Below are 22544 nucleotides of genomic sequence, written 5' to 3' on the forward strand. Positions count from 1 at the left end.
AAACCGTAAATAGAAAATAATCTAGATATTATATGATAACTTATTTGAGGTTCTCTTCTTCAACTGTGGTCATTAACTTATTTGCAAACAGGGTTAAAGCAAAAGAACAGAAAACTAAATATGCCCTTATTTCTCTCTAGACTGTTATTACTGGATTCATTCTTTTGTTGGAACAATCGTTTCGGTCCTTGACACAGCCGATAGATAAAAATTTTCAGCTTAGTAGTAGTAGTAGTAGTAGAACAATTTTATTAGAAATAAATATTTCTTAATCAATAGCACAACATAAGCGAAGCTTGCGAGGCTGTGCTAGAGGCTGGAGTTGAAATCATGGAAAGATTGTATCAGCCCTGAGACTTTACAAGAAATGAATTTAATACCTTGACTTGTTGATTGTCAAGTAAATAACATTGTTGATACAATTTTAGGTTAGCTTTAGAAACGCTGTGCATGGTACTGACATTGAAAATTATTATAATGACGGCAATCTTGTTGGATTTTCTCGAGGGAATAAGGGCTTCTTTGCAATGGTAAAATCAGGATCAGCATCTATGACCATGCAAACAGGTAATATTATTTACTTACTAAGATTTAGTCCGTTCATGGTTATATTTTCTCATATGTTGTTTCTTTTTTAAACCAGAAAATAAAAATAACGGTTGTTATATCGTCCTCGTAAAATTAACTTGTGTTTATTATGCATAATATTCTACTTGTCTGAAAATCAATTCAGATTGGTGTTGTGTGTTACTCTAAGATGGGTTCTAATAGCTTGTGCTGTTTTTTCTTTAATATATTTAAAAATGGAAGTAAGGTATTGAATAGTTTAGATGCTGCTTGGATATTTTAAGACTACACTATTTGAACTTTTTTTCATGTTGCTAGCATTAATTTTTTTAAACCAAAGCACTTTATAGAGCAAATTGTATGAAAACTACGAAGTCAATATTGATTCTTAAAAACTGGTACTTGGGCGTATTGTTACTGCTATAGCCAAATAGCCTTATATGTTTAGCTATTCCAAACTAAATGTCCACCTTTAAAAGATCTCCAGAATGATAACTGACATGCGTGTTTTAGTCACAAAAGTATACCCGCTTAGCTTTGAAGGAGATGGCAACTATTTTAGGTTCACCAGGCCCTTTCATGACACTATGATCCAGCCTTACTGCTCCATCAATATCCCTGTGAATTTTTATTCAAAGTTACATCTGCGTACCTTTCTCCATTGAACGTCTAGGGAATAGATGCTGTTAGGGAACAGTTCATGTATTCACTTAGGAAGTTAGACACGCTCCATATTGGAGGTTCGAGGGGCATTCTTCTTAAGGTTTACCTTCCGTTTAGATGTACCAACTTTAATCTACCCTTCGCTTCGATAGGAAACCCAGTGAGGCCCTTCTGACTCAACATTGAGGGTTCATACTGTGAGTCTCAGTATTGGCGACCATTGGTGGTGTTTGAAATTACAAATTTTTAAAGTTTTTAGGCTGTATAATTTTTATCCAACACAATAGCCTAGGTGTATTGCAAATACGGCCAAGCGTCAAGGATTATTTGACCTAGCCAATAAATTGATTCTTGTTCTTAGTAAAGTTTCCCCTATTTTCAAATAGGCCTATCTGATAGTTTTATTGTAATTTCAGTATTTTTTTTTTTATGCTTGGCCATCATATTATATCTTGTAAGAAAAAGGTGTTAAATTCTCAAGGGAGAAAAACATAGCCTCCTGATAAAGAGTGTTTTTTTGGTGCAAATATTTGCAGTTGGGTCACGGATTTTTTGAGTACATTACAATAAAAAGTGTTTTTACTTTGATATTCGTAAAAAAACATCCTATTCTTTGCTACAGAAATTAGTGAATATTGGTAGACATTTTTGTAGTCTGAGTTTACTGAAGTTGTACCTTCAGTACACTTACCTTCATTACAAAGTTGAATAAATTTTAAAAATAAGACTTATTTGAATTGAATCTTAACTCCATTTCTCTCTGGTAGGGCGTCAAGCAGGACCCCTTAGCCTGAGAACCTTAAATTAGGTATCAGGTAACACTGTGAAATTTTAAACTTAGATTTAATTACATAAATTTTGCCTTGGCTAGGAGCCATTTAATCTTCAATGGTATTTGTTTTAGGCTTCACTGTGTCTCCGACTTCTACTCATCGTTTGGATTTGATAAAACCGTTAAGAAAAACACGTGTGATATATTGTTTTCATTTTTCAAGGTGTTAAGAAGCCAAATCATAAAATTTCAAACCTGACTTCCTTTTTATTTCTCGTCAATTCTTAACAATTTTTATTTTCTCAGGAATGCCTGCCGGAAGTTACTGTGAAATTATTAGCGGATGCGCCACCCAAATTACTGTTGGCTCAGATGGAAATGCTTTGATTGAAATAAACACTGACGAATCCATCATTGCTTTCTGTCAAGGTTGCAATGGTGATGGACCCGGTGTCATCACTCGTACACCAGGACCAAGTAAGTTGCTTTACCTTTGCTTCACTAGCATACTCAACTAGTACTACTACTAATCACTCACTAAGACCCCAAGGCAATGGCTACACCTCCACCCCAAAACATTCAAAAAATTCACTCTGTACATCCTCATAGGAATTCTCAATTTCCTTTCAATCCTTCCTTATGACCTATTTCCGACCCATTTGGGACAGCATTCTTTTCGTTTGACCCTAGATGGATCGTTAAAAAGCACTATTTTTGGCAGTCTGCCATCGTTATTCCTAAAAATATCGCCTAGCCATCATAATGTTTCCTTCATTGTGGCTCTAAAAATTATGATTGGACCATATTTTTCGAACAACTTACAATTTGAAATACGGTTAGTCAACCGAGCACTTAAGACTTTTTTGGACAATTTTTCTGGAAAACACTAAGAAATTGTTCTCTGCCTTTCAAAACATTAACGCTTCAAAGCCATACTGACCAATATAAAACCATGTTATCGGTAAATAACGACGAAGACCACACTGCCTTTCCATCAAAAACACCAAAAACAAGAAGAACAATAGGGAATTTCTCAAGACAGTAGGAAACAAATTAGAATGAATATTTCCGCCCTATAACCAAGGGCCGTCCTCAGCAATACAAAAATATATAAGAAAAAACAACTTACAAGAGGATAAAATGAATAAAACTAAAATGAACAGTTTTTCAAAACAGAGCATCCTTACCTCAGCGAAGTTCAACCAGGACTGATAAATAAATTGTGGTGAAACGAGGCAATTCATTGAAATGAAAGAAAATCATTTAAAAACACGTTTTTAATACAAGCCTAGCTTTTTCAAAAACGTGTTTTTAAATCATTTTCTTTCATTTCAAAGACTCTTTGCGTGTGGGCATGTATAGAATTTGAAGTATTTTATCTAGTCAGTGAATATCAAAGCTTTGGTTCAGTATCTTTTGCAAACTCCAGAGGGAAAAGTTTCCAAGCGTGTTCCCATTGTTACTCTGGGTTGTCTCCTTTTCTCTATGAAAAATCAGAACTGGAGGATTCTGTTTCAAAGAGCAGATAGAGTTTCCATGTGGCGGTACTTCGGAAATTTCCTAAGTATAAATCCACATACATGTTGACACAAAAAATACTGCATAGTAGGTATTCACAGTAGATTTTGCAGGTACTCTTGGCTACGTATCACCTCCCTGTCCATCATCAGCACAGAGGCAATTTTTTCTGTAATCACAACCAGTCCCACTCACAGCCAATTCCACAAACATCAGAAATCTTAAAAACTGTGCTTACAAAGTGTTCACCAATCTTTACTGAAATGGAAATCATGCAAACAAATTCCATTAGAAAATTTATAAAAAGCGTAAAATACCATTGCACAGTGTACATAGCATCCTTTATATATACGTGCTGGCCCGAGTGCTCCAAGTTTTACCTAATGAGAAACTATCATGCTATCTGCTAGAATCAAAAGCTTGAAAGAATATGGCAGTGTAAAATCCCAATTCCACTCTTTGCAAGAACACCCAAAATCTTCTACCTCTTTGAATTGACCATAGAACAATAGCTAAAAATAAGCTAAAAATATAATTTTCAATATATGACATAAAAAATGTTTTAGCGGCTAATTTTTCAACTGAGAAAAATTGGTGATACACAAAAACGACAAAAAAAGAACTAAAGACGAATAAACTGACGGTTAGTATTGGAATATAATAATCTTTTTTTGTTGGGGTTGGCTGGGTATGAATCACAAAAAATGTGACACCTACTTTTATTAGATGTCTTAAATGAAGAAATGTATACCCTCCACACCTTCTTCTATGACCTGATCCGGGGCCTATTTAGCAGAAACAGGACACTAGCTTTTCTTTCCTGGCAAATTTTACTTAGAAACTTCTTGAAGATGTCATGATGATTCAAATTTGGTGCCTATCTTTATTCTCCCCCTTCCCCTCCTAGAAAGTTCAACCTAGGTATGGATCCTAGAAAAGCATATCTAGGACACAAATTATTAATTTTAAGCAATTGTTGGTAAGACACTACGGCTATTTTGGTAAATATCTCAGTGGCAGGAGTCCCTGGGATCCTTGGAATCCAAGAAACCCAAGGGATCCCTGACTAACATCCAAGGAATCTAGAATTTTCTCAAACCCTAAGACAGGCAATATAAGGAAATTACTTCTCACTTTCCAATAAACTGTGTTGAAATCTATTAAAAACTCTGGTGAATCTTGTATTTAGGCACAATTATGCCTCCTCCTAACAATATTTTCTCCCACAATAATATTTAATTTCTCAAATAGACGAAGGTTTGCACAAATGAGTTATAAAAAAATCAATCATAAAAACTAAAATCGTTATCTAGAATTTTCTGACTCACCCTCCCAGAATTATTTCCTTGAAATTTAAAAAAGTTACCCCTAGGTCTAGGAAAGATATTTCGTATCCTACGTGAAATCAAAATTACAACATCTTTAAGAAGTTTATGTTCAGAGCTAGGACATTCTTGTTATCTTTCTTATTTTACTTTTTAGTACACCACAAAAAAAAAACTGATTTCTGTTTGATTGGGAAATATATTGGAATTTTCAAACCTTCAGAGTGATTTCAGGAAATTTTGATCTATTTTTTGGCTATTTTTAGCTATTCAGGGTTTATCTATTGCTTTATCCGAGCAACTGATACTTAAAAAAAATCTACGAATTTATTAGGGTGGCTTTGTAACACAACGGGCTTTCTAATATATGCATCTCGAAATGTAAAAATGAAAACATTTTTAGCTAGTCTGTATCTAAAGCTAATATATTGTGATAATTGAAGAATTTCAATTGTATTTTTTTTGAAGCTATTCCCCTTAAACCTGACAATATAGTGCTGGATTCAGGGCCGCTAAATAATTTTCTCTGCCAAACATATCCAAAACCTCTCGATTATCATTTGTTGTTATTAAATTTAGAGCATGCACACTAAGAAGCAAGAATGCTTTGGTTTTTTTTTCGATATTAATCGGTTTTATTATACGCTCTATATTTTTTCACTCAACAGTTAACATTCTATATTTTTTACACTCTATATTATGCACACTCTACACACTATACACACTTTATTTTCTACACTCTACATTTCAGTCTATACTTTAAACAGTTTTTTGGTTTTGTTTCACTCACTAGGACCTATTTGTATCACTCATACAGTTCGTTATCAAAAACTGTTAGTAAGGAGTGACGCGGGTCAACAATAATCGAAACTGTAAGAAACAGATTTTAGATATTAATTAATATATTGAAAGAATTGACTTATCATGCTGATTCCAAATATATAGTATTCATCAAATTTAAAGTTACCCATCAAAGGCTAAGAGCTTGAGAAAATTTGCTGGATTTTCAAAAGGGGGAGAAACACCCCCTAAAAGTCAAAGGGTCTTAATTAAAATCACACCATTAGATTCAGCGTATTAGCGAATCCTATTGTAGAGTTTCCAAGCTCTTATCTGCAAAAACCTGGAATTTCTTTTATTTTTGCCAGAAGAAAATCACGGATTTGTGTTTATTTGTTTATTTTTATTCCCTGGGGTGGTCGTACCAAATTAAACGTCCTAAAATATCTTCAGAAAGCACATTTGGACGAAAATAAAAAAGTTATTGCACCCTTTTTAAGTGACCCAAAAAATTGGAGGGCAACTGTTCCCCCTCCAGTGGCTTTCTTCCCATAACTCGTCTGAAAATTTTTTTTAGGTAGCCATTCTGTTCACCATGATTTAAATTTACAATAGCCATGTCTTTGAAAATGGCATGACCCCCCTCCCCAGAACCACTCGGGGAAGGCCGCAAGTTTCAAAATTTGGCCATTGTTTACATATAGTATTTGCTGGGAAATATACAGACCTTCTTCAGGTGAAGTGAGATTATCTTTGATGGATTTCTTACGGAGACAATTTTCCATTGGGATGGAAGCTTCTGGAAGTGAACTTTCTAGGGGAAATTTTACATGTGTTAAATTTTTAGAATTTGTGTACAAAATTCGTGTTTTATTTTTTTGTTGGCGACCCCATTTTACATCTGAACATTTTACATGCCTCGGAGGAATTACTGGGGGGGGGATTTTCAGCGGAGTTGGAATTCTATCCGGAATTTTTACATGGCTCGGGGGATTTCCCATGGGAGAAAATCACCATGGAGGAATTATCACCAGAAGATATTCTCCAAGGGGAAATTTTCTGTGGGATAAACTTTCTATTAGGGGAGGGGAGTTCTGGAAAATATCTTCCACAAAAAGGAGATACCTCCATGACCTTAAAAAGGATAAGAAATTATATGAAAACATGTATTTCTTTGAATGAAAGTATGCTAAGGAGTATTTTTCAGGCGGAATTTTAAGCAAGAAATTTTCTGGGGGGAATTAGCAGCGAGGACAGAATTGTCTGGCGGTAATCTACCGACAGAATAATTTTACGTAAGGGTATTTTTCTATGGAGTAATTTTCTGTGGGGGGATTTCCGATGAAAGGGGGTGGATTTCCTGTGCTCCTTTAAAAAGCGATCCGAAAACAAACTCTCCTGAAAGTAAGTTGCAACATTAAAAATTAATAACACACGGAAATTATTCCGTATAATATTATTTGGTATAATATACAGCCCTCTTCATATTATGAAGAGGGCTGTCTTCTCCTCAATGCTGCTCTTTACGCCAAAGTTTAGTCTTTTATCTCAACTCCTTAAGAACGATTCCTGAAGGACAAGGGTAGTGTAATTAGAGTCGGAACCTTTGTTAAGAGTTCTTAAAAAACTAGCGTAAAGAGAAGGGTATTAAGGAGGGCCCTCCCCATATACGGAATAATTTTTGTCCGTCTAAGGTTTTAATGTTACTCCTTACTTTTAGTAGAAAAACTAGTTTTTTTATTTAATAAAGTAAAGATTCACTTTTAATTTGAAAAAACAAATAGGCAAATAGATAAGCTAATAAAGTTCGCTATCAGCAGCGATTTCAGCAACTACATTCTTTTAGCAACTTCGACCACGTCAGGACCTACTTTACCACCAATTACTGAAGGCAATCATAGAACAGTCGTTTTTGTGTTTGCACAGACAAATCCAGGACAGGACTTGTTTATTAGAGGAGGAATCGATCACCTTATTCGGCCAGGATGTGTGGAAGATGCAGAAACTTCGGAATGCGCTATAGATATCAGTGTAAGCTTTTTTTTTTTTTTACAGTTTTTCAAACCTTTCGAATTTCTTTTGATAACAAAAGCACAATTTCATCTTCATGTACAATAGAAGAAATATTTAATAGAGAGAAAGCAATATATTTGTAGGTTGACTACTCTTCTCGTATCTCCCCCCTTCCCGCAGGAGCGACTCTCAAAGCTCTGAAAAAAAAGATTTTATAATTGATCCATCAAATGAATTAGCCTTTCATGCTAATTTACAATATAAAATTCATTAAGTTTAATGTTATCCATCAAAAGTTATAAGCCTCAGAAAATTTGTCTGATTTGCGAAAAAAAGGAAACACCCTTAAAAGGCAAGTGATCTTGTTGAAAATTCCACAATTAGGGTCAGAGCATCTAAGAATCCTGTCGCAGAAGTTTCAAGCTCCTATCTATAAAAACGTGGGATTTTTCACTTTTTTCCCCAGAACAAAGATCACGGATGCATGTTTTTTCCCCAAGATTATTGCACCAAAATAACAACTCTAAAAGATAAAGATAAGCCTCATTAGAGCAAAATTAAAAGTTATAGTGCAATTTTAAATAACCAAAAAAATTGTGCCCTGGGGAAGTAGTGTCTTCTGCCATTTTGCGACATGAAACTAATATACACAAAGTTATGCAGAACTAATAAAATCTTGAAAGATTCACTAAATCTTGCATTTTTGATATTGGGGCTGGGAGATTACTTTAAAAAAATAATATGAAAAAAACTTCGTTTTCTTAAAGAGTTAAAGAGGCTGCGTCCCAAAGTCGAACCTTAAAACGTACAGGAATTAGAAGAGGCAGTTGGGGGCTGCCGCCCCCCAAACCCCCAGCTTTTAAAGACTCTTTTGTACAGTTTTTTTTTGTGGGGGGACTTCATTGTTACTAATTACTAGTTTCGGCGCAATGGTTCTCCTGTCCTCTTGTGTTTAACATTTTTCGAAGTTATTCCATTATTCATTCATTTCAATGTTTTGTTAATTAAAAGAGGGCCTTTCCGAAGCCAAGAGCGGGGGGTTAGCAAAAAAACAAAAAACCTGTACAAAAGAGTCTTTAAAAGCTGGGGGTTTGGGGGGCGGCAGCCCCCAACTGCCTCTTCTAATTCCTGTACGTTTTAAGGTTCGACTTTGGGACGCAGCCTCTTTAACTCTTTAAGAAAACGAAGTTTTTTTCATATTATTTCTGTACGTTTTTCTACAATCCATGGTGGATGTAATTTAATAATTCCTGTACTCCTCGTACAGGAATTAGGAGAGGACCCCCCCCCCCCCCCCGCTTTTAAATCATTGTATAAAATAGAAAAAAAATAGATAGAATGACCGAAATGTTTCTTTTGCTCATAAGAAGCTAATATTCTGTTATCTCTCAAATGATAAGCTGTCCAGGTGTTATCAAAATTTTTTTGATGTTGTGAAAAAAAACCGCCCGTAAGGGACTTGAACCCTTGACCCGAGGATTAAAAGTCTCACGCTCTACCAACTGAGCTAATAACTTGCATGTGTGTAAATATAACTTCTCAATAGCTTTTAAAAATTTCAAATTAACATGGGCTCTTATGGAGAGAAATCCGTTAATTAAATAGCTAATGGGTGGTTTCTGGAAAACAGGGAAGGAGCTATCGGATCGAGCTGAAATTTCGCGGATGAGCTCCTGGGCCGTAGGGGACCTTAACTTGTGAATTTCAGCCCGATCGGACAACGTTAAAAGGGGGGGGGGGGTTGGAGGGTCGAAACTTTCGGGGGGTTAAGATTTTCCTACGAAACTTTCATGGGCACTTACTCGGAGAATTCCGCATCGAATGAGTCTTCGTACACCCAGATCCGATGTCGGATGTGACCTGTAGGCGTCTAGGAAAAAAAAGTAAATGAATTTTAAGTGGCTATGCGTGGTTTCTGGAAAACAGGGAAGGAGTTATCGGATCAAGCTGAAATTTCGCGGATAAGCTCCTGGGCCCTAGGGGACCTTAACTTGTGAATTTCAGCCCGATCGGACAACGTTAAAAGGGGGGGGGGTTGGAGGGTCGAAACTTTCGGGGGGTTAAGATTTTCCTACGAAACTTTCATGGGCACTTACTCGGAGAATTCCGCATCGAATGAGTCTTCGTACACCCAGATCCGATGTGGGCTTGGGTTGACAGGTCGAAACTTTCGGCCAGATTTTCCCCATGAAGAAAAAGTTGGAGGGGGATGAAATTTTGCAGGTTTCTTAGTTGGAGCTCGGGCTACGAAATGCATCCCTCCCCATCCGTCTGCAACCACTGGAACCGAAGATCGCTTAACATTGTCGTGTGTCGCCTCTTTATAGAGGCACGAGTGTGCCTCCTTGATATTTCTTCAAGCATGCCTAATACTTTAATGAGTTTCATTTTTTAAAAATTTTCAAGACTAAATTGCTTGCTATATTCCAAAACTCAAATATTCCTTTACCCTCATTGTGAGAATACCAAAAAGTCCCATATGTTTCAAATAGTTAAACTGTAACCTGCACCTACCCCTCCTCTTCTCTCCTTATGCTCTAATTGGACCTTTACTCTTTTTTGAAGTTTAAATAAAAGTATTACTAACAACTACTGCTTGGAGGTAACTTTTCCAAATTCCCCCCAAAATGTTCAAATTCAGTAGCCTCTATACAGAATTACAAATTTCATATTTTTACAACAGATCTCCTCATGTTTCAAGAATCTCACCTTTTCCGTTTTTGTAGAGTTCCACATTTGTTCAGCCTAATTTTTAGAATTTAACAGTACAATGGGTTCATATTTAAAGATTATCAATAAATTTTACAGCTCATGTTTCAATGATTTACCCTGCATCTCTACCCTGACGATTTCGAATATAAAGCTTTTACTAAGTATGTCTCCTCCAAATGGCGCTCCTTTCCCACCCGCACATCTTTTAGTTCACTGAGTGTGATTTTCTTTTTCAAGTCTATTTTATGATTCAGTCAAATCTAGTTTCATTTAAATAGTAATGGAAGCGAATCTCAGCAACAAGCGCTATTGATCTGCAGACAGTCCGGCTATAATCTAATAGCCTTTTATTTATTTTGTATTTTATTTCAAGCCCAATTTTCACTTTTTTTAGACTAATTTCGCTTAGATACTAATAAAAGCAATCATTGTGACAACCTGAAAGATCTGCCTGTACCCCTACTATGATCCAATCCCCCTTTTATTATACATTTACTTTCAAGTCTTATTTTACCTTTCTCACGAGGGTGATTTTATTCAAATACTAATGAAAGCTAATCCCCCCTCTAAAAAAGATTGATTATATATGCTCACTACTCACTTCAAAATCTTTGACTAGCTGACAAATACAGCACAGAAATCCTTAAACCCATTATGGCAAAATTGATTTTGTTCAAAACATTATGAAAAAATTCAACCCTCTTGAGACAATACGATAAACTCGCAACGGTAAAGTCACCATATATGTACAAAAAATAATTACAAAACAATTTATTGAAAAAGTAAATTAAACTTAACCAAAATGAAACATATTCAAAAAACTGAAATGTGTAAATTCAATCACAGAAAGTTCGATTTTCTCCTTAGATTTAAGAAGACCTGTAATGTTAAGATATTGAAAATTAGGTTTTCTGTTTATTATCTCCTTACTAACAATATACTTACTCTATACTTACTCTAACAATAACTTACTCTAACAATAAACAACTTAAAATCAAAGGGGAGAAATGGAGGAGAAAATACTAAAAACGAAAGGTAAATTAAGATTGTTTGAAAATAAAGTCATAGTGTTTTCAAATAGTGAAATTAGACTAAAAATATGGAATTTTGAAAAAAAGGTAAAGGTATAACTCTTAAAATATAAAAAGATTTGTTATAAAAACCTGAAATCTGCAATTTTTTTTATATAGGCTACTGAATTTGCGTTGTTTTTTTTTTTTTTGGGGGGGGGGGGGTTCAAAAATGAAGCTTGAAGCTGGATTTGCTATTATCTCTTTAAATGAAACCCAAACAAAGATAAAGATTGTACTAGCGCTTAAGGAAAGAGGGGCGGGTAATTTCAGGTTACGGTGTAACTAGACGAAAAATATGGGAAATGTAGTCTTTCTTACACCAAGGTATTAATAATAAAAGTGTGTGAAAATTAGTTTTGTAATGAGGTGTCTTAAGTTTTGGACGTGAAAATAAAGAGGAAAACAGTTTAAGTAAAAATTTCAAATTTACCGGTTGCAATTAATTGAAAATAATTTCATAGGATAAATTTGAGCAAAAATTAAAATGAAGGCATTTTTGAGGGAGGAAATATAGAATAATGTTTCGTCTTGAAAATTGTCATAAAATCAAACTTACTGAAGTATTAAAAAAAAGGTAAAAAAGGTAAAGGATACGGCATTAGACTTTACAGTCCCTACCGGCGGTGCTGATCTCCGTTTCTTGGCCCTTCAGACAGGAAGTGCAATGGGGGACTGGGGGCCAACCATCCTGTGCTTTTGCACACCCTTCCTGTTTACCTTCCCCAGATTTCTCCTGGTACCCATTTAGAGCTGGGTCGACTCTGGCCAAGCTTACAGAGTCATGCCACTGAACCCCGTACCAAACTGTCTTTACTTAAATAAAAAAAAAACAATTATCAAAAAAGCCCGAATATCGAAAATGCACGATTTAGTAAATCTTCGAAGATTCTTATAAAGTTTCCATAATTTCACATATACTGTGAATTTGCATGTTTTTTGGAATTCTTAAAAAGTAAGGCTCAAGCCCGAGTTTTTATGCTTACTTCAAATTGAAGAAACAGATAACAGTTATATTAGATCTTAAAGAGAGAGAGAGAGAGAAAGGGTGAGTGAAAGGGAGTGGGGAAAAATTGAGGGTTTGATGTAACTAGGTGTATTAATTTGAAAATATAGCCATTATGAAGGCTAGGTTCTTTTACCAAAAAGATGAAAGTATATGACTTTGTTACAAATATTCTTGAATATTAAACGTAAAATGAATTAGCATAAATAAAAACTCCATAATTTATTCTTTTAAACTAAGTGAAAAGCAATTATAGGGAGCAAATTTAAGAAAAGATGGAGATGAGAATATTTTTTAAGGAGGGATATAGCATGTAATTTTAGCTGAAGAAATATCAAAGAACATGAAAATATAAGCATTTTTGCCTCCCTGCTAAAAAGTACCCGTTCCCAGCTTTTATCCAGCGTGGGGGCCATTATCTTTGATTTTTTGAATAGAGTCATAAGGAAAAAAAGTTTAAAAGGTTAGTTATAAAATTCTAAAAAAAGGCCTTAGGAGGGAAATATGAAGATAAAAATAGAGTTAAAAGTAAGAATAGAAAAAATCAATAAAAGGAAGGCTTTAACCCAGTCTTGGGGAAGTGGCAAGGCATCACTTATTTAAAAAGATAAAAGAAATGTAAAGAAAAAAGATCTATGGTAGTACATAATATTTTTGAGTGGAAGTGGCCTCCCTAATACTGTCAGCAGTTCCGAAGATATTACTCCGAAAATCAACTTCCAAAGATACTCTAGATGCGCCCCTTTTTAACTTACATAATGACTTGTATTTTAGTTCAGGAGACTTCTAAATATTCTCTGAAAATTTCAACTTACAACCCTAGCCCGTTCTTGTTTTCCCTGAAAATTTTTAACTTAACACCCTTAGCCATTGCTAGCATTTTGCAGACACGCCCTTTTGACAACCTAGATGCAGAAATTGTCTTTTGACTTAGTTAAACGTTTGGCTGATAGTTTCAACTTAATCCCTTAGTTATTCTTGGTACATCATAGATACGCTGTTTTGAAAACTCGGATGTACATGGTGTCTATTGTTTTAATTCAAAATCCCCTTCAATTTTCTCCAAAAATTTCTAGGAATGCAAATAATTTCTTTTGATAGCTGTTTCTTAAATCTTACAGATATGTCTTTTTGACAAACTAGAATCATACAATGTGTTCTGAGTGAGATCAATATCCTCCTCGGCATTCCATGAAAGTTTTAACTTGACGCCCCCGCTGTTTCCCAGATATTTTCGATACAGCCTTTTGACAGACTGAATGCACACAGTGTCTTTTGATTTAATTAAACGTACCCTTAATATCAATTCTTAATTTAATACCCTTTGAGGGAACTTCACATCCAACATTTTGACAACTTAGATTCTCATAGTGCCTCGTGATTTTGCCATTCCTGAAATCGAGTGACATCACCTTTTCATCTTCTAATATTCCAAGTCTAAGGAACCTTGTCCTCTTAACATTTATTTTTAAGTCTATTCTTGGACCCTAAACCCTCGAGATATTCAGAAATTAATTAATTTTTTTGCATATCATTGCGCATCATTTCTTGTCTTGAAAATAAACATAAGGTTATGATGAAGTTTTCTTTTATTTTGCAAACACAATTTAATGGCAGAACCTTTCTGAAAAATGTTTCAATTTACTATTGATTCAAAATTTTCGGGAATATGATAAGAATTTGAGTTTTATTAAGTGAATAAACTAAGGTCTGAATACACACTCAAAAACTGATTCGACATATTGACACATTGAATCATTACAAAAATAGCTACTTACCAGCAGGACTGGTCAAGTCAGTTTGCAAAATTCATTTTGCTGTGTTTCGAATGATCCCATTTTGTTTGTTTTTAATTAGGTCAACTCACTTGGTACCACAGAACATTATGCTAAATACAACGCTTGGAATACGGGGGAAACAAAACTTGATTGGTATGGCGTTCAAGCAGGCCAAGGACTTTATAATGGTGCTCCTGCAGAGGGAACAGCTCTTGCATGGACTTCCAAGTCCTCCACCGATCCAGGATTTCAACCACTCAACGTGTGAGTAACATTATTAGTCGCTTTCAATATCTTTACCTTAATTAATCATTACTTAGATGGTTGCATTTAAAGAAGGTATTATTCAAACTTAGTCCCATGTATTTCTAGCACATAATTATCCACCCTTTATCCACCATTTATCCCTTTATCCACCACCCTTTATCCAATTATCCACCATGGCTTACATCTTCACTGCTTTGCTTCTCTGCCTTTTTTCGATACCTTGTGTGCATCCTTCTCATTGAATTTCTATACAAGTTGACTTTTTGTGTATAGAGATAAAAAAAAAGTATGACACCGTCATTCATTCTCCACTAATTCTATAGCAGAAATAATGACGGTTCTTGACTGATTTCCTTAAAATTAATTGACAAATTGAAAAATTGTTGTCTTTAACAGACATGCAGAAACAAAATTTCGACAGAGGCAAAATTTCAAAAATTCGAATTTTATTGTACAGATTGTACATTGTACAATTGTAAATTGTAAATTTTTTTATTCAGCAAAGCATATTCGCGGACTTTGAATTGGAAGGTCAAAAACAAGTTTTAACTATGAGCTTAATCAGATTGCACAACAAGTTCAGTAAGTGATTGCAAAATAATTCAAAAAGGATTATGGATTGAGGAAATCAATTAGTGAAAAATATATGCCTTAAAGAGAGATTTATGATGTATTGTTCAAATCCGTTTTATTCAGCTTGAGATTTTACTAAGGAGAGTTTGGCTGACTTTAAGTCTACGGTTCAACCAAAAGGTACGAACTTTTTTGTGCTATCGAAGTTATTTTACTAACTGATTGCTGGCAAGTAAAGCAATTGGCTAAATTTACTGTTCATAAGCTGGTATTGGCTTTATTTCGAGGTTACCCTGAATGGCCTGTACATATTGTTGAAGAGAAAGATCTGAAAGGAAGTGAAAAAACTAGAAATTACAAGTATCTAGTTTTCTTCTATGGTACACATGATACCCAGTTCGTTAATGAGTCCTAAATTTCAGATTTTGAATGCAATAAAGCTGAGGCTATGAAAATCTCTAGAAAAGGTGTAAAGGGAGCGTTTGAATATTTTGTGCTGAAACCAACGATTTACAAAGAAGTTTGCAAAGACAAGCTTAAAGGACAAGCGTCGGAAAATATCAATTTAAAGAACTATTCGGCATCAACCGCTCTTATAACCATAATTACAGCGACGGAATAAGAAATTCGGTCTATCATGGAAAACCTTCCTCAGGAAATAAATAAGAGATAAGATGAAAAATGGGCAGCTGTTGGAGGCAAACAGTCATTTTCTAGGGACGTAGTCAGTGCAATCAAAGCTCGTCGATTTCAAGCGAAATTTAGAAAGCACTAGTTGTTGAATTCGAACCGAAATTTATTGTTTTATCCAAAAAATTTAAAACATTTTAAACATCAATGGTCATTTATCAAGGAACGGATTAAAGTTGCAGAGCAAAAGCTTGATGAGTATGAGCAAGAAAAGAGATTAAATAGTCTCGTGTTCAATGGGGTTGAGCAACCTCCCAATAGTGACTGGAAGTCGGTAGTTCTTGGTATGGTGTCAAACAAAATGGAGCTTGAAATATCAAATCAGGATATGATCGAAGTTAAAAGATTAAATATAAGCAAAGGTAGTAGTAAACAGGCTGCAATTGCTTCTGTAGTTGTAATATTCAAGTCTAAAGACCTTGCTTCTAAATTTTACAAAGAAAAGTCAAAATTAGCTAGCACTGGTATTTTTGTGACAGAAAATCTGACGAAAGGAAGATGTGATGTTCTTAACCTAGCACGGGATAAATATGGGAAATTCGTCTTAAAAACACGGCGAATTTTTTTTAGAATTGGAACTCCCATTATTTTAAATAATGAAATATGTCTGGAATGGTTTATTCTTAAAACAATCTTTTAATGTAAAATATTTGGGTTTTTTATATTGATTGTAATTTGGGTAGGAAATTACACTGTGATCAGTAGCAGCAAAAGTGGCAAGGGGATTGGGTCTTATAAGAAGGCTAAGAAATGAGCTCCCATAAAGAATTCTAATGATCCTCTGTCATTCACTTGTCAGTTCATATCCACCTCTTGGTTGTTAGATGTGGACTAGTTCTTTTCTGTCAAATTTTGAAAGAGTTCAAATTTTACAAAATAAAGTTGTTCGTGTCTTAGGAAATTATGTGAGATTTGAAAATAGTACTTTGAGGTACTTCACTAAAACGAAAATTCCAAATGTTTTTAAGTTAAGAGATTGTCAACTAGCTATTTTGCTTATCAATGTTTGAGCCGTTATTCACCGGAGTGCTTTTGGGAAATTTTTAAGTCTAACTCGTTTTATCATTGTTATGAAACTAGGCACTCTTCAGTGATAGTGTCTGAGGCTCGGAGTACTCAACACGGATCTTTATTTCCGCCTTTTGCAGGACCACAGCTTTGGAATTCACTTCTTGAGGGTAATAAGCTCACAGATAATGTTAGTCAGTTCAAGATTGCGTTGAAACGTTACCTTCTGGGAAGTTGTTAATGATTTAAGTCGATTTAAGTATGTCTCACTAGTGATTCGTTTTCACGTGGTTTATGATCTATCGATGATATTGTTTAATAGTGTGTACTAATAGTTAAATATTGTTATATTTTCGATATTTGTTTGCTTTTTTTATTTTGATCTATAGGTAAAATGTAAATATATATTAGTAGATTATAACGAGGGAAACAACCATCATATGCAACCCAATGGGTTTCCCCAATGATTGTTGAAAGATTATGCAAGAGTTATTTTGGTTAACAAATTACTTCTCTCTCTCTCTCTCTCTCTCTCTCTCCCTCTCTCTCTCTCTCTCTCTCTCTCTCTCCCTCTCTCTCTCTCTCTCTCTCTCTCTCTCTCTCTCTCTCTCTCTCTCTCTCTCTCCCTCCCCTCTCTCTCTCTCTCTCTCTCTCTCTCTCTCTCTCTCTCTCTCTCTCTCTCTCTCTCTCTCTCTCTCTCTCTCTCTCTCTCTCTCTCTCTCTCTCTCTCTCTCTCTCTCTTTCAATCTCTAAAAAATTAAATATTACGCATATAGATTTGTTTCTTATGTGTTAATTTTAGATATGGGGACCACTACTGGATGGTAGACACCGTAATGGACTGCTCAGATTCTGAAGATGGATGGTTCGAGCTAAAGTCTTATGGAACAAACGGTAAACATATATTATTGCCGTCAATTCATCATGTTGAAAGAAATTTCTTTAATTTTAGAATATTTTAAAATAGGCTTTGAGGAAGAGTGTATTTTTTCGCTTCCTGTAAGCCAGGACAGTTCTAGCGAAGAACCATTTAGTCTATATGGACCTTCTTCTCCCTCTTTTGACTTTCTATGGTCTGTTTTGGTCCCGACCTTGAATTCCATGACTAAAGCTTGAAAACATCACATATTCATTAAAATTAAATATATATTTAAGTAGGTGCCGATTTGAGTGTGAACAACCAATGGTTATTAGATCGTTGAACAAAATTCAACTTAATAAACTAGGTAGATGTTGCATGCTTTGTATTTAACTAAAGTACAAATATTCTTATGAGCATGGTTATGCATTTCAACATATGCATAAATACCCACTTCTTGCACAGTTTTACCTTCTTAGGCAAAACTTCTCTTTATGCTAAAGTTTTTCAGCGCTTTAGAAAAGCTCTTATTTCATAGCCTTTGTGATTCATGAGTTGTTTTTAAAGGATTGGGGGAAAAAATCAAACTTTAAGTAAAGACCTAGGGATTGAGGAAGGATACCTCCCTCATGTACAGAATAACTTCCTGTTAGTTTTAAGTTCTAATATTGCTCCTTACTTTCGGTTGGAAAACTAATTTTTTAATTTCATTTCTGATTGCTTTTCAAAAATTCCAAGAATTTCACCTCTCTCCTCTGTGGAAAATTCCACTGGGAAATCTCCCCTTAAAATTCCTCCAATAAGGAATTCCCCATGAAAAATTTTCTTCCATACAATTTTCACCTCCCCCAAAAATACCCCTAGACAATTCCCTTATCGCTGACCTCCTCTCTCCTAAAAGAATTTCACAAGAAAAATCTGGCCTGAAAAATTTCCCCTGGAAAATTCGCCTTACTTCCATTTGATAAAACTTGACTTTTTGTTTAATTTCTAATAGCTTTTCAAATCATACCAGAAATTCCTTTCCCTCCTCCGTGGAAAATTTTCTAGAAGATCCCCTCTGGAAATGGCCTCCCTCAGAAATTCCAACCCAAGGAAAAACCCCTCTGACAATTCCCTCCCGCTGACAAATTCACCCGAACAATTCACCCGGAACATTCTCTCCACATGTAAAGTTTAACAGCCAAAGAGAAAACAAGACAAATAAACAGAACTTAATCTATAAATTCTGGAATTTTATCCCTAAAAGATCCTCCCCGCGGAAAACCCTCCCACTACAATTCCACCAAAAACTTACCTATGTTTCTAAGTAATATAAACTATATTTAACCAATGGGGTAATTGCATAGCTTACAGCCCTTTCCCAAATGGCTGTAGAAGTCATGGTATCCTCAAAGACATAGTTATGGGATCTTTCAAGTATGATAAAAAGAAATGATCATTTGAAAATTTTGATCAGATGTCTTTGGGGGAAAGGGTACTAGAACCAATCCTTTTGTCACTTAAAAAGGGTACTAGAACTTTTAGTTTCTGTTCTAAAGAGCTCTCTTCAGATCTTCTATGACCACCGGTTCAACACGCTCATCCCTGGGAAAAACAGGAATAAACTTGCATTCGTGATCTTTCTTCTGGAAAAAATCCCAATTCTTCATTTTTATGGCACTTGGTATTTACCAAGTGACATATAGCGATCGCAAATTCTGTCGGTCTGTCTGTCGGTCTGTCTGTCGGTCTGTCTGTCCCGGTTTTGCTAGTTTAGGCAGGCGTATCAGGGACCATACGGGATTAAATTAAAAAATAGTTGTTTCTCCAATTCGACCACCTGGTGGGGGGGGGGCGGTTAATTTGGAAAAATTAGAAAAATGAAGTATTTTTAACTTACTAATTGGTGATCAGATCCTAATGGAATTTGATATTTAGAAGGATATCGTGTCTCAAAGCTCTTATTTTCAATCCCGACTAGATCTGGTGACATTGGAGGGAGTTGGAAGGGGAAACCTTAAATCTAGGCAAACGCTTAGAGTGGAGGGATCGAAATGAAACTTGGTGGGATAAATGAGCACAAGTCCTAGATAAGTGATTGACATTAACGGAATGGATCCGCTCTCTTTGGGGGAGTTGGGGGGAGGGTTAATTCTAAAAAAAATAGAAAAATTAAGATATTTTTAACTTGCGAAGGAGTGATCAGATCTTAATGAAATTTTATATTTAGAAGGACCTCGTAACTCAAATCTCTTATTTTAGATACCTACCGGATCCAGTGTCATTGGGGGAGTTTGGGGGATCGGAAACCTTGGAAACGCTTAGAGTAGAGAGATCAGGATGAAACTTGGTGGGAAGAATAAGCACAAGTCCTAGATACATGATTGACATGTCCGGACCGGATCCGCTCTCTTTCGGGGAGCTGGGGGGAACCTTATTCGGTAATTCGGAAAAATTTGAAAAAATGAGGTATTTTCAACTGACGAACGGGTGATTGGATCTCAATGAAATTTGATATTTAGAAGGACATCGTGTCTCAGAGCTCTTTTCTTAAATCCTGACCGAATCCGGTGACATTGGGGGGAGTTGGAGGAGGAAACCGGAAATCTTGGAACACACTTAGAGTGGAGAGATCGTGATGATGCTTGGTGATAAGAAAAAAACACAAGTCCTAGATACGTGGTTGACATAGACAGACTGGATTGGCTCTCTTTGAGAGATTTTTTTTTTGGGGGGGGGTTAATTCGGAAAAATTAGAAAAAAATGAGGTATTTGCAACTTACTGATCAGATCTTATTGAAATTTAATATTTAAAAGGATATTGTGCTTCAGAGCTCTTTTTTAAATCCCAGCCAGATCCGGTGACATTGGGGGAGCTGGAGGGGGCAACCGAAAATCTTGGAAAATGTGAAAATTGAAGCATCTTTATCTTACGAATGGGTGATCGGATCTTAATGAAACTTGATATACAGAAAGATCTTATGTCTCAGATGCTCCATTTCCAATTCTAATTGAGTCTGGGGACATAGGGGGCTGGAGGGGGGAAAGAGAAATCATGGAAACCGGAAATCTTGGAAACCGGAAATCTTGGAAAACGCTTAGAGTGGAGAGATCGGGATGAAACTTAAAAGTGATTATGCATAAAAGGTCCGAAGAAGCAAGGTATGAGGGAACACGTGAAAATCAGTGCGGGTTTCGAAGAGGGAGAGGGTGCACTGACCAGATCTTCACTCTTCGCCTTATTCTTAAACAGCGCAAACGTTACAACCTCCTCATAATTAACATGTTCCTTGATTCTGTGGCTGCGTTCGGCTCAGTAATCCGTGAAAACCATTGGCGAATCATGGTGGAACACGGTATGTCAGTTGAATTCGCGGAGCTGTTGAAAGCCTACTATGAGTATTGCAGATCGATCGTAAGAGTGCTGGGCGAAGAGTGCTGGGCAATGAGACTTCTAGCTGCCCCGTTGCCAGATTGGCGCCGTGCGACCTGGTGGTAAATTAAAGAATTGGTGGGGAACTGTCAAAGCGACCTCAACCCCGTTGGCGAATTTCGAAGATTTGGCAGAAAGTGGGAGAGCTGCTGGCTCCGGTTTGCTGAAGAGTTGGCACAAGATCGCGACAAATGGGAGTCAACCATACGTAGTCTTCTAGATGCCGGTTGAGGCGTCTTCGTCTTGTCCAACACGTCTCGTCTGGTCCAGCTACAAGTACAAGTAAGTAAGTATTTGATTCAACAGATTTGTTATTGGGAAATATACGGAATTTTTTTTAGAGGTATTTTATTCAGGGAGGGTTTTTTTCTAGGGCATCATTTTCTGTCGAGAGGAAAGTTTCCGGGAGGATTTTTTTATCAGGAATTTTACATAGCAGAGAGGGGAGGGCTCCTGGCGTGATTTCAAAAAAGGGTCAGAAATCAAATAAAAAAATTTTCAACTGAAAGTGAAGAGCAACATTAAAACTTAAAGTAAACAGATATTATTCTATATATCAGGGTAGCCGCTCCCTCTTCAGCCTTCGCTCTTTACGCTAAATTCTAAATTTTTGTCACAGTTATTTAAGAAAAACTGCTCTTTGAATTGGGAAGAGAAGTGTTTCTAAAGAGCTTTAAGACTTTAACCTAAAGAGTGGGGGTTCAGGAAGGGACAGCCCTCCTCATAAAGAATAATTTCTATTCATTTCAATTGTTAATATTGGTCCTCACTTTCAGTTGAAAAAACTTTTTATTTTTATGTAATTTTAGTTTATTGAATTGAGCTTCTTCCAACTCCTTCATTTTCTGTTATTTTAGGACTTGGGTGGGAGACTGATGTGACACAAGGAGGTTGCACCGGGACAGCTGGAGGCTCTGCACCTTATACATCCACAAATCATCTGGCAAAGTGTGGCTATATCAATGTTTTCAAATTTGGAATTCCTTCATGTGAGATAAACCAATTTCCGATAAGAGAATGATGAGACGGTCCCAACCTGACACATTGCACATAACATAAAGTTGAACTGGTTTCATTTTTTAAAGATAGAATTATTATTTAAAGTTTTTTGTTTTTTATTTAGACGGAATAAATTCAAGTTACTTTACTAAGTAAGAAAGAATAGTAATATAACAAAAGGATAGGATTTTTTTCTATTGAACACATCACTTGTTCCAAAATTAGACCATGATAGCATCAAGCAACTCTACTTAGAATTTGCAAATCTAGAAACGAGTGCGGTATATCCTTTATTCAAAAGTTTTTGTCACAACTCCTTTATTGAAAGGGGTTGAGTGAATCGAGAATGGTAATTTCTTGTGCTGGTATTAAAGGTTAAAAGAGAATGGAGGACTTTCACCTTAGCCTGACCCCAGGCACTTTTCCTCCTGGCCACCCCCTTAACCTCACATACTGCAATTAACAAAAGGAAAAACAAGGAGGAATTATTCTAAGACAGTGAAAAACATTTTAATGAATATTTGGCTCT

The 22544-nt window shown here is 35.8% G+C and overlaps 1 protein-coding gene across 1 annotated transcript in view; it reads left to right on the forward strand.

The window, feature by feature from the left end:
* The window catches only part of LOC136025196 (alpha-amylase 1-like), a 66927-nt gene extending 44760 nt beyond the window's left edge, over positions 1 to 22167 (forward strand). Inside the window, exons 9-14 of the mRNA XM_065700996.1 lie at positions 429 to 567; positions 2309 to 2479; positions 7472 to 7656; positions 14284 to 14468; positions 17545 to 17636; positions 21874 to 22167. Of these exons, the coding sequence (XP_065557068.1) occupies positions 429 to 567; positions 2309 to 2479; positions 7472 to 7656; positions 14284 to 14468; positions 17545 to 17636; positions 21874 to 22037 (936 nt within the window). The 3' untranslated portion in view covers positions 22038 to 22167. The remainder of the gene's footprint in view (positions 1 to 428; positions 568 to 2308; positions 2480 to 7471; positions 7657 to 14283; positions 14469 to 17544; positions 17637 to 21873) is intronic.
* Positions 22168 to 22544: the final 377 nt, after the last annotated feature.

Source organism: Artemia franciscana, chromosome 3, assembly GCF_032884065.1.
Source record: "Artemia franciscana chromosome 3, ASM3288406v1, whole genome shotgun sequence".
Classification (NCBI taxonomy): Eukaryota; Metazoa; Arthropoda; class Branchiopoda; order Anostraca; family Artemiidae; genus Artemia; species Artemia franciscana.